Consider the following 20551-nt stretch of genomic DNA (forward strand, 5'->3'; position numbering starts at 1 on the left):
ACACGGTAAGTGTCCGCTGCTCGCCTCTCCTACTGCGACCCGCGCCTCTCGCCCGTGCCCCTCTCCCCGGGTTTCCCCATCCCCCGCCGCCCCCCCCCAACCCGCTGCGATCCACAGGCGGGAGGGAATGCTCCGGGTGGGCGAGGAACTTTGTAAAGCGCCCCGAGGAGGCAGCGCGCGGAGCCCTGCGCGCACACACACCGGCACACGCTCACACCCACACACAAGTCTTCCCCGGGGTGCGCCCCGGGCGGGTGATGCGTCCCGGGCGGGTGATGCGTCCCGGGCGGGTGATGCGTCCCGGGCGGGTGATGCGTCCCGGGCGGGTGATGCGTCCGCCTGTTGTGTCCCAATCCCAGGCGCGGGGTCTGAGCCTCCTTCCGCGGACTGACAGGCGCCCGGCGCTCTCCCTCTCTCACGCACACCTGGCCACACACATCGCTTAGGAGGGTTGTCGTTATTTTTTCTTTCTTTCGCCAATTATATTTGTTTGGGGAAAAGCAAAACAAAAAAATAAACAAACAAAAAAAAACACTTGCCCTATTGCCGGCCTTGGGGATCTGATGGCCACACCGAGAGCTTTTGAAGTCCCTTCTTTCAATCTCCTTTATTGGTGCGAGATTAAAGCATTACTATCCCATGTTGTGCAGCTGGGGAGAAAGGGAAATTCAAAGAGGGAGACTTGGTATAGGGATGCTGTTTGGAATATTCTCTCATATTCTTTACTGGTATCATATTAATCGGTTGATGGATTCGGCTAGGGACATTGAATTGCTCTCCTGTATGGATCTGTGGATATCTATATATAATACAAATAATACCGAATATTATTGGGCCTAAAATAACCAATTAAGTGATTCATACAAGGAAAACTTAGATGTAAAAGAAACTGCGCCCTCTGCTGTTAATTTTAGTACCCTCACCCGGGGACTTTTTTTTTTTTTCTTCCTTCAGAAATCCACTTAAGAGTAGGCTGTCATCTTACAGGGCAAGGGAAGAAAATTCCTAGCGGGGATTTTAAAGCAACTTTACTTGGAAAAGTCGCAGGTTGAGCTCCTATAGTTGCATCAGGTACAGATTTCCAGTGAGTAGAGGGTCCTCCTCTCTCCCCTCTTCTTTTTGTACAGGGAATAATGGAGCCACTCCTTCTCATAAGAAATTGTCAATCTTTGGAATGGAAAATTCTGAGTAAGATTCAGAACTCCACTAAACATATGGTGAATCTGGCAGTAGATTTGCTCTAGAAATAAGGCCCTGTTTTATGACTGAAAATACTAAAAGTTGTTTTATCTTACAGAAATGAAAAGAAAAAAAACCCAGAAAGATCTTCCATTAAAGTCATTTATTCAGATACGCTTAATAGTTAAGCTTGTTGGAAAGTTTTACAAATTTTTTTTTCCAGGGGAGGCTTTTCTGTTTTGTTTGTCCCTTGAGGAGGATCTCTAGTGAGGGAATTAGCAATTCCACATTTCATTAAGTATTTTGAACTGTGTCACTTTGAATGCCTTACCCGCCTCCCTTTCTCTTTGGCAAAGGAAAAGCAGCTCAGTAACTCTCCAAGATTCTTTTTGAAGATAAGCAACTTTCAGTTTTTCATTAAGATAGAATTTGGATCTCTGCATGTGGATCAACATGCAAGGAAAATGTGCATCTAGTATTTCACATGTAATGTTGTTCCAGGGATATATTTTCTTTTCTGGATGCCATGAAATGAGATACATTTCACCACTGAAGACCACCATGAAAGCACTCAGGATTCTATGTACTGAACTATTAATTTGGCGATATTTCCTATTGTGGAATTTAAGAAGGATAATCTTAAAACTTTTGTATGGAAACAGTTTATTTGAACATAAAGCTGGTTTCCTATTAGTATTTTTGTTTTGTCAGCTTTCACTGGGTGTATACACATAAAATGATTCAGGTTAGCCTTTTTAGGAGGAGGCAAATGTATTTTGCAGTTTCCTTTTGTATATTTGCAAGTGGTGCAAATACCTGTCTTTGCTTCCATTATTATTGTGAAACATATCAGGTAATTTGTTTAAAAAGTTAAATCATTACACATTTATTTGATAGGTTTTCTAAATGTCATAAAAATTTGGAGAGTTTTAGTTACAAAGGCATCAAGTCACTTGGAAAAAAGAAAATTGGATTCAACTTTGAAAACCAATTATAAGTTAACATTGAAATATATGTGCGTGAATTATATTGCATAAGAGATTATATTAGTAAAGTCTTAGGTTAGTATGAGATTTAGCATACTTTCAAAAAACAATTTTATTTGCAGAATCCAAAGTTCTGTTTCAAAACTTCAGGTGGGTGTAGATTTTCTCATATATGCGTTTGAGACCTTAGATCTCTGAACTTCCCTGCATTAGAATTAAATATTTGTTTTTCATGTGGTAATTAAACTCCTGATTTCTTCTAGGCTTAACTGATTCTGAAATAGTTTTGGGGATTATCCCATCCTCAATCTTCCTGCAAAACATGTACTATCTAATTTCTTGAATCAGTCCTCTCTCAATGAAAATAGAGATCTTTCAAATACCAAGGTGTGTTATTTAGGTTGATTAAGAATCTCATGATAGACAGTTGCTCATAATACCCAATCAAGTGTGAGTAAGCTATGCCAATGATGTTGCAGTACATGTTAAATTCCTTATATTTTGAGAGATAGTTAACAAAAGGATAGAAGCATATGTTTTCCATTAAGATGACTAGAAAATGCTTTCTTCAGAACAAATAAGTGCAAAGAGCATTGAATACATGTTAAAATATCTTATGTAATAAGTTTCATTATGACTACTGGAAGCTGCTAATTTTGATAGGTTATAATTTTGTATATCTTTATCTTTTTATATTTTCACTCAATGATCTATATAGTCAATTTTCCTTTTGTTTCTTCCCATTCAGAAAATGCATATTTATAAAATTCTTAATGTCTATGAGGAATGAGTCAATAGTTATCTATTTCAAGTACCCTTGAAAAGCTGAATATTTATGAAAGAAATAGCCTACTACCACCATTTCCACCTGCTAGTGAGATTATATAAGAAAATGAATGCTGAAAATCAGCTAGATTAGGAGATTTACTGATAATGTCTTCCTCTCAGTTGATGAAATTGGCAATTGCTTTGGAATATAATTGCATAAAATATTAATCACTATTAATTCCATGTAATATTGTGGGAGGCTTTTTTTCTGATGAGAGAAAGGGCCTGTGAAAATGGCTTCTGCAAAATTAATCCAAGTTGGAAGGGAATTAGCTGCAGAATCCTGGACAAATACATGTTCTATGTGTGCAAAGGCATTTTATAGCCCATTTTAGTCCTGATCAATAATATCTATCAACTTGAGGGCCATGACGTAATTTTATCTTTTTTCACTGGTTCTGCAAATTTATAGACCAGAGGTCTATGGGGTACTCACAACCTATTAATGGGTATTTTTATCAAAGAAGACTTCTCAGTACTTTAGTTCCCAAGTAGAGGTGATAGCATTATTTGATTACAGTGAGTTCCCAAGGTTTGCAAAGTGAAGAGGTAGAACTGGAGCTGCCCAGAGCTCTTCTGAATCTGTTCTTATTTAGGTGATACGGACACCTGAGACAAATTCAAAGGCCACGTCACTTCACAATTAGTTCAGTTATGGGCCAGAAGGCATCGGTTTAGTATGTTAAGTCCCCAAATACGTTATTCACTGTCCTTCTCATAATTGCTTTCCCTAGCTATTTGCTGTGATGACCTAGCTTTTAGAAGCTATTGATAATTTTAACGTGTTTGAAAGCACAGCAGATAGACAGAGTGCCATTAAATAGTGGAGGTTAAGGTGTAAATAATATTCTATTTTTACATCATTGCAGTTTCTTTGAAAATCTGTAATTATACTTTAATAACAAATTCCTGATTTTCAGAGGCTGCTTTTCCATTGTGTGTCATGGAAGTTCATAGATTTAATTTCTTACTAATTTGAAGTTAAGAGGATTTCTTTTGAAGTGTATGTGACACTGAAAAGTAAGAAGACCCTGAAATGCAGGATACATAATGATAGTACAAATATAAAAATTAGAATGAAATCAAATAATTATGTTAAATAACAACTTAGTGTCCCTCTGCTCCTGATCTGTAATATGCCGTGGTCAATATCTTTTTCTGTGTCAATGGGAGCTCATTAAATGTAAACTCTGCAGACTAACTGAGGCATGCCATATTAGTGCTTGCCAAAGCTTGACATTTTTAATACATTAATAATATGTCTGTAATGTAATGGAAAACTATTAATCACAACTGGTTATGTGCCAGAAATTTAAGCTATAATTGGCTGCTTCTTGTCAAGAATGTCTGTTGCACAGTCCTGCAACTGCCTAGTATTCAAATATCTTGCACTCCTCTGCATTTTTCCTTGTCAGTTTCTCTAAATTCGATCAATGGTGTAGTCCATAATTCTGTGTAATGACCATCATTATAATTCTGGTATACTTTAATGAGAATTCGTTATATTGGGATTGCTGTTCTGTCAGGAGATAGCAAAGGGTTCACATACATTTCTTTAGTGTTCAAATGTATGGTCACCCTTTATTTTGTGGTTGCAGTAATGCAAAATGTGGTTGAGGATAGAGTAACCAAGAATAAATGGATGAGGAGAATATCATTTGTTGGTTAAAAAAAAAGTGAAGACTAATCTCAGGAAGCACTCAAATATATTTAAAGTGGCATTTTCAAACTAATATTAAAAATAAACACACAATGCTCACTCCATTCAAACTCAAAACAGTCAATTCCAGGTCTTCAAGATTATATCATTCTTGATAAATAAATTGTTGTGTATTTGAAACCAAGAATTAAAGTTAATAATTTCTGACCTAGTAGATTTTACACTGCTTCAGTTATAATGCCTTCATCCACCTGCCCCTTGGAAAGTATTTGTTTCCTCTTATAAAACTAGTAAACACAGTTGAAAAGTCATCTCAAAATGTAAATTGGCATCACTTTAACACTTTCTCAGATTATTAATTGTCAAATTGTTGGATGTGTCTGCAAATATCAACTTAAAATTACTAATGAATCTGAAAAAAAGCAGAAGGCTGTAGTAGCCACAACACATGCTTCTCTGATTTTTTTTCTTTTTAGCTTAAGATTTCAAAATGTGCTTGACACAGTATAGTCTCTAGGTTACAAGGAAGAGGCCAATTCAAATCTGTAGTTTATACATGTTTAGACAAACTACTAATTATTGCTTCATAGGAACTCAAATATTCAACACTTTTTCTAATAGCAAATATCACAAATTGCAGCTGTATGATAACATTTTATGAATTGAATATAATGAAAATTGCACTTGCATCCATAAAGCAATTATTATAAATTACTTTGCTATGGAAACACAATTCAACCATCTGTTGGCATTTCGTAGTCTCTGTGGCTTAGTTCATTTTAAGATGGTACATTATTTAAATATAATGAATTCCCTTTATAAGATTGTTTGAAGATAGTGAACTTCCATATTTCAACCATTTAATGTGAATTGAAGGGTCTATAATAGAATTTTCTAAAATTGTAGGTTTTTTTGTCCTTTTTGCATTGCTTAAAATAGTTAACTTTTAGACTATAAATATAAATAATCTAATTAAGAAAATATATTTTTTAATACCTGGTTTCCAAATGTTAGCATTTGTTTAGATTTGGGTAGTGATCTCTAAACAGAAAAGTGGCCACTTAAACTCACCAATGACTTATAGCCATAGTTATGTAGGGTGCATTATCAGTTAACCAAAAGTACTTTTACACACTAATTTTTATTTTCTCTTAGAATTAGTGCCATATTATTCTGCTTCATGGCCTGTTAACTCACCCTCGGCTATTTTTATATGTGCATTTTAAATTGTGCATTTTACTACAGAGCTTTTAGTTTAAAAGCAGCTTATAATATTCGCCTTTGGGACAAATTCTCTTCTGTTACAAAAAGTAACGGCAAATGCAGATGTAATGGCTATAAAAGATGTAAAATATAGAAAATTCTTATGAAAGGAAATTTTACTCCTTTGGTTTTATTTTTGAATGTTTTTTTCGAGAGCCAAGTTATCTTTATTACTAAATGCAACTAAACAAAATATGCTAAATTCTTCAAATATAATGAGCAAATCCACAGGGACAGGCTTATGCTAACAATGCTGATTTTCACTCCAGCAAACAAAAGCTAAGAAGTGTACAAGGAATTTGGAGATTTTTAGGGTCTCTTTGTCAAGAGACAAAAGGGATATAAGTTGTTGTCGTATCTTTGTCATCATTATAAAAGCGCTCATTTACCCCATTGTTCTCTTGGAAGATTTTCTAGCACTGCAATGTTTGAGAAATGTTCAAATCTAGCTGCTTGCTCTCAGTTTTGTCAAGATGGAAATGTAATTTTTGAAGTGAAAACCTGTAACTCACACAAACGTGTCTGTCTTTGTTATGGAAGAGTTAAATCCTTCATATCGAAATTCTCCCCAATGTGAATGATTTCCATGGTTTGCTTATTCTAGCAAAACAGCTGAGTAAAGGTTATCCGTATTACACCAATTTGCTTTGTATTGCATCAGACCTCCAAAATGTCAACATATTGTACATTTCGTAATACATTGATTCTGGGACAATAACTCTTACTCTTATTGTTTCTAAAAGGGTGTTGGTGTCAGAAGAAAAGAATGATTGATGGGAAACAGACACCGGGCTATGGACACTCATCCTTTTCCTTCAGATACTGATATCTCAGCCTGCCTGAGCGTCCCTTGTGAGCTGTGAACATTGAGGATCACTCAGGGTTATCGGATGTACAACAGGAGAGCCATCACTTTGCTAAATTATTATCTGCAGTTGGACATCTTTTACAAAAACCAAACTAGACCTGAGTCTAATAGATATGTTCTAGGACAAAGAAAAAGCTGCAAGTTGTTAACGCCTAACACACAAGTATGTTAGGCGTCCACCAAAGTCCTCAATATACCTGAACACGCACAGTATCTTAACTCTTCGTTTTCGGTTTTGGGATCTGCTTTGAGGTCCCATCCTCATTTTTTAAAAGAATACACAGACCTACCTACCCATATATATATATATATACACATATATGTACATATATGTAAACTAGACAAAGATCGCAGATCATAAAGCAAGCTCTGCTTTAGTTTCCAAGAAGATTACAAAGAATTTAGAGATGTATTTGTCAAGATTCCTGTCGATTCATGCCCTTTGGGTTACAGTGTCCTCAGTGATGCAGCCCTACCCTTTGGTTTGGGGACATTATGATCTGTGTAAGACTCAGATTTACACAGAAGAAGGGAAAGTTTGGGATTACATGGCCTGCCAGCCGGAATCCACGGACATGACAAAATATCTGAAAGTGAAACTTGATCCTCCGGATATTACCTGTGGAGACCCTCCTGAGACATTCTGTGCAATGGTGAGGTAACCCTTTTACATCAAATATTTCGTATAAATAGAGTCTAATCGCATATACATACAGATGTGGTGAGTGTGAAGACAATTCATGCAATAAGTTGAATCTGTAGGTGGCAGATTTGTGTTAAAAGGCTAGTTTCTTTCTCAGTGGAGGCTTACCCTGCCTGGAATTACAATTTGCACACTGTGATTGATGCCCTGGAAGGAACTTACTTTCTGCTTCCCTGAAAACCAATAGTTTCACTGAGGCAGGTATACTATCGCATATATTATAAAAGAAAAAGTCCAGTTGAAGGTTAAATTTTAGATTGGAGGTTAGAAATATGATTAGGTCATATCTGTCATGTTAAGGATAAAATGCTTTGGCAAACCAACTTTAAAAACAAATGTTTCTTCACATATGTGTATAAAGCCAGTCCCAAATTCTGTAGTTCAAGGAGAGACTAGATCTCATAATTGTCTTCATCAGGAGGCTGCTATGATTTGGGAGTCCTTGGTTAAGAGATCAGCAAGAAGAAAAGTAGAGGAGAGAGGGACTAAAGCCTTGTGAGAGGTTTTTCCAGAAAAATCTTATTTGCCAACTCCCCTTATTGTCAAGGTCATAGTTTTCTATGTATATTTTAAAGATGACTTTTGGAACACAGAAAACTTATTTGCTGAAAAGCAAGGGCTCAGCATATATAAATTCAGATACTTTTTTTTGATAAGCAAAGTTACAGAATTTATTGTTCTCATGGCTTATATAAGTCTTTTTTTTTTCTGCATAGAAAGTTAAATACCATGTGAAAAGGTAATATTAGGGTAACACATTGAATTTTTATGAAAGACATAGCTGACAATATTTCTGTAAGTATTATTAAAGAGGCTGGTGATTAAAATGGTATACATTAATGTGCTAAAGAGTTAAGATGGTGAGTTTATTTGGTTTAGGTTTTTTTTTTCTTTTGTTATAGGTGGTTTTATTTCATACAAGAACTGTGATCCCATTTTTCTCCACATAACAGGTATAATTGTATGGCAGATTTTAATAGTAATCTTACCTGACTATATTATCTTGAACCAGGCCTGGCATTTTCAGGATAGTGATACTATTAATCAAAGTAGCATCTGTTCACAGTCCCCAGTGAGTTAAATTAGCGTAAGATCATCTTCGACCTAGCAGCATAAAAAAGGTTTTGTAGCAGGAAACAATTTTGAGCAATAAAGAGTGTTTTCACCTTAAAGCTAAGGGCTTGCCATTTTTCAGAAGTGCCTTTGGGGACTGGTTTGAATTATAGTCTAAACCTGATTTTGTGGAGAGTGAGAAAAAGCACTTGGCTATGAGGTGTCACTGTGACTAAAGTGCCCTGAAAGACTAAATATTTCAAAGAGAGGACCCATCTCTCTGGGAACAGGTATGTGCTGTGCAAAGAAGTTGCATTTTGGAAAGCAGAGACTTCCAGAGAAGGAGTTTATTCAAACACATTAGCAAAATCATAATAAATCTGTAAAGGAGCAGAGACATTTGTGGTGGCTTTATGTGAGGTCCTTAATAATTTCTCATAAAAGGTCAACTATAAGAGCTCATTACAGATGTGGATTGAAATTGCTGTTTGGGTGATAGGTTGTGTAGTCTTCTACTCCTCATAGCACAGGATGAGTTCCGGGCCAAGTCTGCATATTACTGAGAACACTCTAGCTCTATATATTGGTTTACATGACACTTGTAACAACCTGTCCCTTCTGGAATTGTTTAATAATTTACAGATCTAAGTCAAATAGCAAATTTCCTTTCCCAGGGTGCTGTTTTCCCTCTCACGGGCCCTGTGTGATGTTTTCAAGGTGTGATTTGTGGGTGCAGCTTCCCTGATCTCAGTCTCTGGCCAGAGAATGCTTGTTCAGCACTGCTCCTGTCTGTCATGTTGAAGGGTTTACTTGGTGTCTTCAGCTTGCCTCTTTCTCCCATCATGAGTGCAAAGGGCATGTTACAGATCTTCCCATGTCTGCCTTTCAAAGGGACATGGTCTAAGGTATTTAAACGAGTCAGTTCCTCTCAGTCCACTGGCTAAGTGATGTTAGAGACCAAATGGGAAAAAAGAATTAAAATATCCCTCAGCTTTCTCAAGTGCAGTAACGTGTATACTTTGTATGTTCACATGAAACTCTGCAGGACAGTCTTTAAAACGCTGCATCTTAGAGTGATGCAGATATTTGGAAGCCCTGGGGGATGTAAACTTGTCATTGGACAGAATGGTTTTCCAAGGGAGAATGTAAGGTTTGTGAAATGTTACCTATCAATGCTTAATTTGTATTCCTTAATATGCATATGATTGGCATAACAAATTTAATAATCTATCCTTTAAATATACACCTTGGGACTATTTGTATGCATATTATATACCACGTCAATGGTAATGGCCTAATATAGCAACTCTTCCTCTCTGCACTTTTGGATGTTCCATAAAACCCTTTAATGTGAGGATTCCTGACACAAGGTTGGGAAACCGTCTCAGGATGCTGTCCTATCAAACCTGTTTAGGTACTCCTCAGCCCAGGGTGTAATGGGAATCCATAAAGTCATTTGTGTTATGACTTATGTGTTCTCCCCTCCTTGACACTTGCATCCATACCTGCTCCCTCAGAGTCGTTATGGCCTATTACATCAGGGGAGCTGCCACATGAATACAGCCACCGGTTAGCCCCTATATGTAAATGTTTGCTGCAAAATAGTTTCAGTAATCACTTGTTCAGCTAGTGACACTCCTATTAGCTGTGGCTATAGCTGTTCTGAGCACCAAGGGAACATGTGCTGAGAGAAATACCTATAATTCCTCAGGCCGATTTTTTTAATATAAAGTTGAAGTTCATTGGCATTGCATTAAGAGTCCGTGTTGCTGCTTTTTTCATTGACTTCATTATTATATGCCAGTGACTATCCATTAATGTTGCATTTATTTTAATATAGAGTAAAATTTCAGGAACAAAAGAGCATATGGATTCCATTTAACAATAGATCTCTGCTTATTAACCTGGACGGCATAGTTAATAAATCTTCAATGTGAAGTACTTCAAAAGTGTTCTATATTAATTGTACCAGTATTTATAAACATTCGTTTTTCAGGAGAGCACTGCCATTTCTATTAATCATAGTGGATAAGGAAGAGAAATGTGTGTGTGTGTATATATATATGTGTGTATACACACATATACATATATATATACACAAATTGTGTATATTTAAAACATACATTTTCTTTTTAAGTTGATGTATTTAAGTTGATGATGAAACAATCTCTGTTTTCATCAATGGGGAAGAATCTGAAGGGAGGGCGGGGGTTAACCCTCTTTCTTAGGCTGGGAGAACACATTTGAATAGATCCTATCTTTTCAGCCACATTGAAAGCTTCAGGTGGCAGAGCTTTGTCAGGAAACACAGATCATTTAGTGACTACAATTTGTTTCAATTTGCATAAAGAGCAGAGAGGATGATCTGAACCTGTGTGTAAAGCTGAAGTGACAACACAAAGCTATGACTTTTTCTTTGTGTTTAGACAGAGTTAGCTGTCATATCTTCGTGTATATCCCAGTGGCTTAAAAATGGCAAAATTATCTGCAATTATCTCTAGCCTGCAGCTAATTTTCTGGATAAGTTAAACAGACGCTTTGAAAAGGAGCCTACAGACGGAAGAACTCATGTGCGTTTGTACAATTTATGGTGCAGAAGTGCTGATGACTGTAGAAATGGAAGCCCTTGAGTGCTGCTATGGATTTCAGAGCCAATCAAAACTAAATTAGGAAACAAAGATTATTAAAAAGGCTTCTGTGCATGTAATTTTGGCATAATATTATGAGGTGGACATTAAATGTTTCCCTTGGAGACGTTCAGCATCATTAATGCAGCATGCCTTTAATTACAAGTAGACTCATATTACTAAAAAATTGGAGAAAATAAAGTACTCTGAGGTATAGTTAGCAATAACCTCATTATGTTTACTGAAATAATTAAAAGAAAAGGTATAATTTTTCTAAATAAAATGTCAGAATGTGAAATGAAAATGGATTTTCCTTAGGAAATTTACTAGTGCATGCCTATGCTCTTGATAGGCATTTATTTAAGGACCTTAACAGATCTATGAATGATCATTCCGTATTGTGCTATTTCTAGATAGGCTTCTATTATGAAAAAAAAAACTTTAATTATTGTAAGCATTGTGGATAGAGCATATTTCATTATGTTCCAATGGAATTTACAGAAGTGGTAGAAAGTCTTTGTGTTTTGTGGTTTCAAAGGAACCCTGAGAGATGAGTGACTGGTAACTCGTAGTCTCAGGGCTATCTATAACTTCAAGTTCTGATTTACCTTTGGCTCAGGTTGCCATCTGGTGGCTATCAGGTGGCCCTTGAGAAATTAATTTGATAAACTCAGTTACATTTTCAGTGACAATTACTATCAATTTTCCAAAAACTGGAAATGACATTGACTTATATAATAATCAAATAATCTTAAAAATACACTCTGTTCACATGAAACATAATTCAGTAAATGAATGAAGTTTTAATAACAGTGATACCTTTCATTTGAACTGACTTATCCCTTAATTATGCCAAAATGGAATTTTTTAAAACCTTCAGTTCTTTCATTATTAACACTTCATTGTTATTAGTTCATTATTTAGACTTATTTCTTAGAAAAGTTTAACTCATATTTGGAATAAATTAAGTTCCAAGGAAATCAGTCTTTCTGATATACCACTATATCAAGTATTTCCTTTCTGAGGAGTGTACAATAGCTCCTTATGATCTATTGCTTCATGTCTAAAGTACTCTACCTGTTTTTTGAATTTGGGAGCATATAGCCTATTGCCCACTACTTCTCATCAGGACTCTATAGCATCTCTAGGGGACTATGACTGGCAATCTGATTGGAAGAGGACAACTAGATTTGAGTTGAAACTGCCTTGGCATAGCATGCATGGCTTGTTGGGGAGGTCTTAGAAAGGAGCTGATGAAGATTATGGCAAAGGTAACAAAACCTAAAACCACCTCTTGTCATTTATTGTCCCAGATAGTGTGCGTAAGTGCTCTTTGTTGAGCTAAAGCCTCACAAACATTACTGCAAACCATTGTGTGCAGAGTGAAGTGAGTAGAGCATTCAGCACATGCAAAACCTAGTGGTGGTGGAGATAACCAAAGTCAAATAGCATATGGTTGTTGTGGCCAGTGGAAGTCCTGAGCAAAATTAATACAAAGTAGTGTTTTTTCAGAGGGTAGAAGAATAGAGAAATAAGACCAGCACTCAGAATTTAAAGGTGAAATATTATTTTGCAACATGTCAAAGGGCCACTTGGAAAATACTATCTGGTAGCCAAATGCCTAATATTAAACAGTGCCAGAAAAGGAGAGAAAAAAAGGCTGGGTTGGCCAAGTGTGGTGCCTCACACCTGTAATCCCAACACTTTGAGAGGCTGAAGTAGGTGAATCTCTTGAGTCTAGGAGTTCAAGACCAGCCTGGGCAGCAGAAAGAAACCCCATCTCTACAAGAGTTAGCCAGACATGGTGACATGCACCTGTAGTCTCAGCTACTTGGGAGGCTGAAGTGGGGGGATTTCTCGAGCCCAGGAGGTCAAGGCTGCAGTGAGCCAAGATCACACCACTGCACAACAGCCTAGGCAACAGAGCAAGACCCTGTCTCAAAAAACCAAAAACAAACAAAAAAAACTGGGTGGAGCAGATGGTGGCACAGTGTTTTAATGACTGCCTGGTGGCCTGGTTAATGGTAGACTTCTTATATCTGGCAGATACAGCCAGGATGGAAGAGGAACAAAACGATAAAGAACCTGATATATATATCAGGTTGAAATATCTATATCTATATCTATCTCTCTATATATATTTCAAATATGCATATATAATTATTAATTTAAGAGATACCAGAATATGTTGAGTAAAACAAATATGGCTTATCTACCTGGAACTCCAATTTCACATTAAGATTAGGGGAAACATTTAACCGAATGCAGAGATGCAAGATTTTTAAAGGTGAAACATGAGACCTCAAAATAATGACTGCTTTGCAGTGGAATACTGAAGTTACTTCCTTCGTCCCCCAGGAGATAACTTTGTCTGATTTTAGTCTAGAGGATCATCACTTGCAAAGTGTGAGAAGTATTGTCCTAAAACATCAGTCTCTCTGGACTGTTTTGAAGTACGATGGACATATTCTCCAGAATTTTGGAAGGCTTGCTCTGCTTTTCTTTGATTTTGTTTTGCTTTGTTTTGTGTTTAACATGGGCTTTAGGATGGTCTCTTGATCCTCTGATTTTGAGGACTAGTGTTATCACCATGAAGCCCTTTACCTCATGTCATCTCTTGTCTCTAGGAGGACAAGCAGAAGACATTCCTTTTGTTTAGCATAGTCCATGCTCTTCTCCACTTACTCTGATGCCATCTATCTTTCAATGTCTAGCTCAAGTTAATTTCAGGTCATATAATTCTCTTGACTTTTTAACTCTTGTTAAATCTCTCTATCTATCTATCTATCTATCTATCTATCTATCTATCTATCTATCTGTATAATATGTATATAGCTCTATATCTAGATAGACATATATAGTAGCCAGCACTGCCTGTGTACTCAACTGTATTCCACCATTTAGCACCTCATTAGATCTTATTGATTTATACACCCACATACACATTTCTTCATATGTTTATTGTATTCTGACTCTTTAAGTGGGTCATTACTCTTTAAGTGGGATGATATGTGAGCGAGCCACCACACTTGCTAATGCATAGTAGGAATTCACTAAAGACTATATATTATATTGTTTTTTATTCCTCATAGCATTTAACATACTCCTAGGCAGCAAATACATGATAACATGGTTCTAGCTAATTAATTGATTTGAATAGTGTAAAGTCATGCACCACATAGTGATGTTTTGGTAAATGAGGGACTATTTATACTACAGAGGTCTCATGAAATTAAAATGCTGTATTTTTCTGTACTTTTTCTATGTTTAGGTAGATTTGGGTTCACAAATACTTAACATCATGTTATAGTTGCCTATAGTATTCAGTATAGTGACATGCTGTACAGGCTTGTAGTCTAGGAGCAGTAGGCTACACCATATAGCCTAGGTGTGTGTAGCAGGGTACACCATCTAAATGTGTGTAAGTACACTCTCTGATGTTCACAAAACGAGATCACCTAATGACACATTTCTTAAAATGTATCCCTGTCATAAAGTGACGCATGCCTGTATTTGATTACCATAATGTTTTCTATTTCTTGAACACATTTATCATAAATCTAATGTTTTCCTCTGTAAATTAAGAGGCAACTAGCAAAATTTAGCTACCGTACTTGGGCAGCTTATGCTGCTCTCAAAAAAGAAATTGTAGAGGCAAAATCTACTCTGAACTCAGATACTGAAATCTCTCTCTCTTTCTTTAGACGATGAGATTTATTTTTTCTATTTCTAATTAAATATAGGAGGTTTGATATGTGAGGAAATAAGAATCTGTTGAGATAAGACTGTCCTGATTTATGTCCAACACAGCATTATAACCAATGGAAAAAAGAATGAAAATAACATCAAGATATCAAAGTGAAAAGGCTATTAAATAAAATATTGTGTAGCCACATAATAGAATATGTATAGCTATTAAAGTAATATTTCTGAAGGACATATAATGACAAAAATAAACGTGGAAAACATAGTAATAATTTTTTAAAGAATGCTGGCCTGGCGCATTGGCTCAAGCCTGTAATCCCAGCACTTTGGGAGGCCGAGACGGGCGGATCACGAGGTCAAGAGATCGAGCACGGCAGACCATCCTGGCTAACACGGTGAAACCCCGTCCTACTAGAAAAAAAAAAAAAAAAAAAAAAAAAAAAAAAAAAAAAACCAGCCGGCGAAGGTGGCGGGCGCCTGTAGTCCCAGCTACTCAGGAGGCTGAGGCAGGAGAATGGGATAAACCCAGGAGGCGGGAGCTTGCAGTGAGCTGAGCATCCGGGCCCTTGCGTTCCAGCCTGGGCCGCGACAGAGCGAGACCCGTCTCAAAAAAAAAAAAAAAAAAAAAAAAAGAATTTATGGCAAAATGATTCTCAATGCTGTGTGTTTTAGGATGTTGAGCTCATTGTGTTGTATTTAATTTAGGCTAAAAAGGTAGGGCTACATTCCTGGGATGGAACTGCCATTGAATATATACTCCATGTCAGTCATGGGGAAAGAGTTGTCAGGGAACTTAGGCAGGTCCCTCTCTCTGGTCGTTACTCTCTTTTGTCTGTGCTTCTGGAGGAAGAAGGAAGATAGCCTTGACCACACGATATTAAGCGAAGTCAGGAGATCTCTTTGGAAGCAATAAGCTGAAGATGAGTAAATTACACCTTGTAAACTATACCTGTGGCTTTAAAATTTGCTTTAAATCGATCCACGGTGAGAAATAGATTTTATGTTGGAACACAGTAAACACACACTTATCCCCATACACAGCCAAAACAAAAGCTTCACAAAACAGAACTTACACTTTCTATGTGTTATGGCCTCTGGTATTTTTTCTTCCATTATATTCTTTTCTCTTACTTAACAACTAATTGGAAATTATATACTGATTATGATCCACAAATTATATGTAGCATTGGTTTTGAAACTTGAATAAGTGGAAAAATACTGTACCAAACATTGCATAATATCCTTTTAAAATTTTACATGAAGTTTTGAGATAAACTGTTGTATAGTATTCTACCATAGGAATATTTCTTCAGTCAGCCTTCTATTCCTAGGCATTTCAGTTTTTTGGATTTTACACTCTAAGATTCTTGATTGGTGTTGTCAAATGGTCCACCAGAAAGATAGTTAACAATTTATAGTTCCACCAGCATGTTATGCAGTTATGCTAGTCATTAGATCCTCATCAATACTACACATTATATTCTCTCATTTTCTTCCACTAAAAGGCCTTAGCAAGTAAATGAGGATACGGAGTTTAACCAAAATTATAATGACAAAATTATCTTATTCCCACCATCTGTTTTCCTAAGGTTATAATGTTTTAAATTTGAGATTGATATAGAGACATATTTGAAGGTAAAAATGGCATTTCATATTTTAAAGATGCATTTATTGAGAGGGTTGATTTTAATATGTTTCTTGGCTATTTAAATTTCTTTATTTCTAACTGTAAGAGTTTTAACTCCTTTGTACTTTTTTCCTCTTAGATTCTAACTTTTACTAAAGCCAAAATTAATATTTATTTATATATATGTAATATTTGGACCTTTTACAGAAACTCAATTTTCTGTCAGTGTAATCAGTTCAAAATATAAATATCTTTTTGCCATAAGAACAGATATCATTTCAGAGACTTTTCCACACTCCTCATTTTGTGGAAATGTTATGTGTTTCTGCACTGGATTTTGGTGGCAGAGACATAATCTTAGGGCTGGGAGAAATTCATCTGAGTGCCTGCTTCTGTCTTTTGTTTCTGTTATAAGAACTTAGCAAAGTTGTCATTTACTCTCAGGCAAAGCATCCTATCCACTTAGAATCAGTCCCTTTGAAAAAAGTTGAATATCCTTTATATTCCTTGTATAAAACTGCTGGTGTGAAATCTTTGGTTTTAATTCACCAGACTAATGGGCAGTCTGGTTTTTTGTGTGCTATTTAGAAATTTCAGAGTTTCTTTGCTTACAAAAGGGGAAAATGACATTTGTTTCATAAGAATAATATTGGAAAGAACTTACTGAGATTGGCAGGTTGTCAATTTCTTCTCACCTTGCTAGGAATAGATAGATTCATATAGCATCTATTCCATGAAAATTAAAGATGTGAGCTGAGGAAAAAGCAGAATTGCTTTCTCTTTGACCTACTTTGAAGCTTTGAAGCTGACTTCTAAAATATTAAATAAAGCATTGAACTAGGTGTTGCTCCAGTACAAATAAATAGCCCTTTTGTTTTAGAGGGTTAATGTCCATTGAGAAGTCCAGCTGCCGACATTATCATGAGGTCATGTCTGCACAGTGATTTTTCACCATCGTATGTGACGTTTTGTTGCTTTCCTGTTGCTCCCTTTCCTTCTTGGAAATCATAAAATGAAGAAATCAAGTACACTTCCAAACAATTTCTAAGCATGGTCTGGAAACTAGTCTTGTGTTTCAGCAATGTTGTCATGGTTCCTCTATAGTGATTTGTATGAAGGAAGAAATTATAAACTGGTAGAAAAGATTAGACAAGTGTAAGGAACATGAAGCCTGCCGAGAAGTTAAAAGACTGTTCTAGAAAAAGAATTCTCTATTTCAAAGAAAGATATTTTAGTGTGTGCATAGGTGCCAGAAGACATGAATGTGGGATGTGTAAAACTATGAATTGTCTGCCAGATATGGAGAGCTGAGATTTGTAGGTCATATGAAGGTTATACCAAAGGACCTCAATCTTTTTGAAAATGACATTCAAAATTTTTGGATTCCTTTGTGGGTCAGAGTGGACTGAGGTCATTCATATTGTGGACCATCTGCATGCTCTCTCAAGAGAGAACAGAATCCAACGTGTGTGGTCTGCGTAAGTTACAGAAGCTGTGTGCATGACATAGAGAAAATGAGTTGGTGGCCAATATGCTAATCTGAGGTTGATTGTTGATGCCTGGGCCACTCCATATGGGTTTTTGTTTCAAAGTTTAGAAAGACTAATCTTATATGAGGTGTTAGGGAGCATACTCATCAATGTGGCTACTATCTGGCTCAGAATTATGTTCTATTTAGCCATCACGGGAGACAGTGCTTTTATAGTGCTGAACATGGTGTGATGCATATAGGAGTAGTTACATGCTTGTTGAATTGAACTCGTGCTATATTTTTACAAATAATACTTGTAGCTGATATTTATGAAGAACTTACCTGGTATCATGCACTGTACTGAAAGCTTGGACTGTGTTGGTTCTCATAATCCTCAGTGCTGTCTTATCCTTACTCACCAGAGTAATTGAAGCATGAGGTTAAATAATTATTCTAAGTAAGTTGTGCAAAGAGGATATAAACCCACTCTGACACCTATGTTCCACTCTTAAACTATTCTATTCCCCCCAATTTTATTTGTAGCATGTGGAATAAAACCATAGTGAAAACCTTTTTTAAAAAATAACATTTATGATTTGGGCTATGAGCTACAATACTATGATTTTGTTATTTAAAAAGCCTTTTATCTGAAATAACCTCAGAAAATTGGATTGTGTAAACAGAGTGTATGGAATGTTGAAAATACATATTATGTGATGAGTGTCTTCATTCAGAGATAAGAGAACTGATCAACAGTGTTTGTTTCCATTCTTGCTTCCTTTTCCATTAACGTGTTCATATAAATGGAAATAAGCTGTTAGAAATCATAGAAAGCAGAGTACATATTGTATTCATCATGTAAAAAACAGAATAATAAGTCAGCAACTGTTGGCTAGTTAACAAAATCATATTCTTGTGGGTGAGGTGTTGAGAAAAGTGGTTAGTGTGATGCTTTTGTTTTGTTTTTGGTTTTTTACAGTATCAATAACAACTGTTATCATGTAGCCAACTGCCTACATGCTGTCTCTACTTGGATGTCTAGTAGGCAGTTTAAACTTAATGTGTTTATTATAGAACTCTTGATTTCTTCTTCCTAAATCTATTCTGCCTCTAGTATTTCCCATATCTGTAAATGGCAACTTATACTCATCTAGCTGCTGAAGATGAAAAATCTAAGAATCCTCTTTAACTCCTTTATATCTCTCACAACATATATCAGCAAGTGCTGTTAGCAAAACCGTCAATTGCAAACCCAACCACTTTTCACCTTCTCCACGGCCAACAGCCAGGTCTCAACCAGCTGTGTCTCCAGGCTAGACTCCCGCAGTATCTCCTAATTGGTCTCCCTGCTCCCCACTTTTGTCCTGCTATCAACATCATTTATATACTGTATAATATAAACTATTATAAAATAGAGACATTGTATGTAATATAATAATATATATATGCATATAATTTTAAATATCTCAACCAGTCTGGCCCTTTCCTTGTTCAATTTTTCTCATAACTTTGTGTCCATTCAACATCATATCTCAAGCCTTACTACTGCCTGGAAGTTTCTATCTAATCTGGCTCCTGCATGCTTCTTTAACCTCCACTCTCATTGCTCCTGCCTTGCTCCGTCCTCTGTAGCTGCACTCTCTTGCTGTTCCTTGTAACACTGTTTATTCCTGCTTCTTGGCTTCGATCTGCATTCTCAATATCTTCCTATAGTTTTTTCCTAACTTTTATTCAGCTCTCCACTTAAAAAACCTCAAAGGGGCCTATCTGACCACCCTATTGAAATGCATCTTCTGAATTTTTTATGGGGATTATAGTAAAAATATTTACAAACTGGGACAGCACAAACACTGACCAATCAGAAGAGATGTCAACGGTTTTACTCCTTACAGGCCACCTCTGACTATCAGGATAGAACTGATATCTCATAGGTCATATATTTGCTCATTTATTTATATCATATTCCCCTACAGAATACGAGTTCCAAAGAGTAGGAATTGTGTTTTGTAGTGCCCATAGTAGAGCCCTGTAAACATGTGTTAAATGAATGAATGAACTGTTAAACAGAGTTGTATTTGTTTGACCATAACATTCATATCAAACATTATTGCTCTGAAATACACAAGGTCTTCGGGGTATTGGCTGTGCTAGAGGCCCTTAATCTTTTAAAGGTTCTTAACTTGGAAGAAAATCATAAAACTTTTCTTTATTTTTCAATTAAAAATATTTTAAGGTACATAAACAGTATGATAAATACATGTGCAACCACAACTTTTATAGGCTGGGCATGGTGGCTCATGCCTGTAATCCCAGCACTTTGGAAGGCCGAGGCAGGAGGATCACTTGAGATTGGGAGTTTGAGACCAACCTGGCCAACATGGCAAAACCCCATCTCTACTAAAAATACAAAAATTGGCCAGGTGTAATGGTGTGCACTTGTAATTCCAGCCACTCAAGAGGCTGAGGTACGAGAATCACTTGAACCCAAGAGGCATCATGCCACCGCACTCCAGCCGGGGTGACAGAGTGAAACTGTGTCTCAAAAAAAAAAAAAAAAAAAAAAAAAAAAAAAAAAAAAAAC

At 36.4% G+C, this 20551-nt stretch overlaps 1 protein-coding gene across 7 annotated transcripts in view; it reads left to right on the plus strand.

The window, feature by feature from the left end:
- The window catches only part of NTNG1 (netrin G1), a 369148-nt gene that overhangs the window by 1913 nt on the left and 346684 nt on the right, over window positions 1-20551 (plus strand). For all 7 annotated transcript variants that reach the window (XM_017893973.1, XM_017893978.1, XM_017893976.1 and 4 more), the window contains exon 2: window positions 6660-7437. In XM_017893973.1, the coding sequence (XP_017749462.1) occupies window positions 7192-7437 (246 nt within the window). In that variant the 5' untranslated portion in view covers window positions 6660-7191. The remainder of the gene's footprint in view (window positions 1-6659; window positions 7438-20551) is intronic.

Source organism: Rhinopithecus bieti, unplaced genomic scaffold (genome assembly GCF_001698545.2).
Source record: "Rhinopithecus bieti isolate Rb0 unplaced genomic scaffold, ASM169854v2 scaffold_22040, whole genome shotgun sequence".
Classification (NCBI taxonomy): domain Eukaryota; kingdom Metazoa; phylum Chordata; class Mammalia; order Primates; family Cercopithecidae; genus Rhinopithecus; species Rhinopithecus bieti.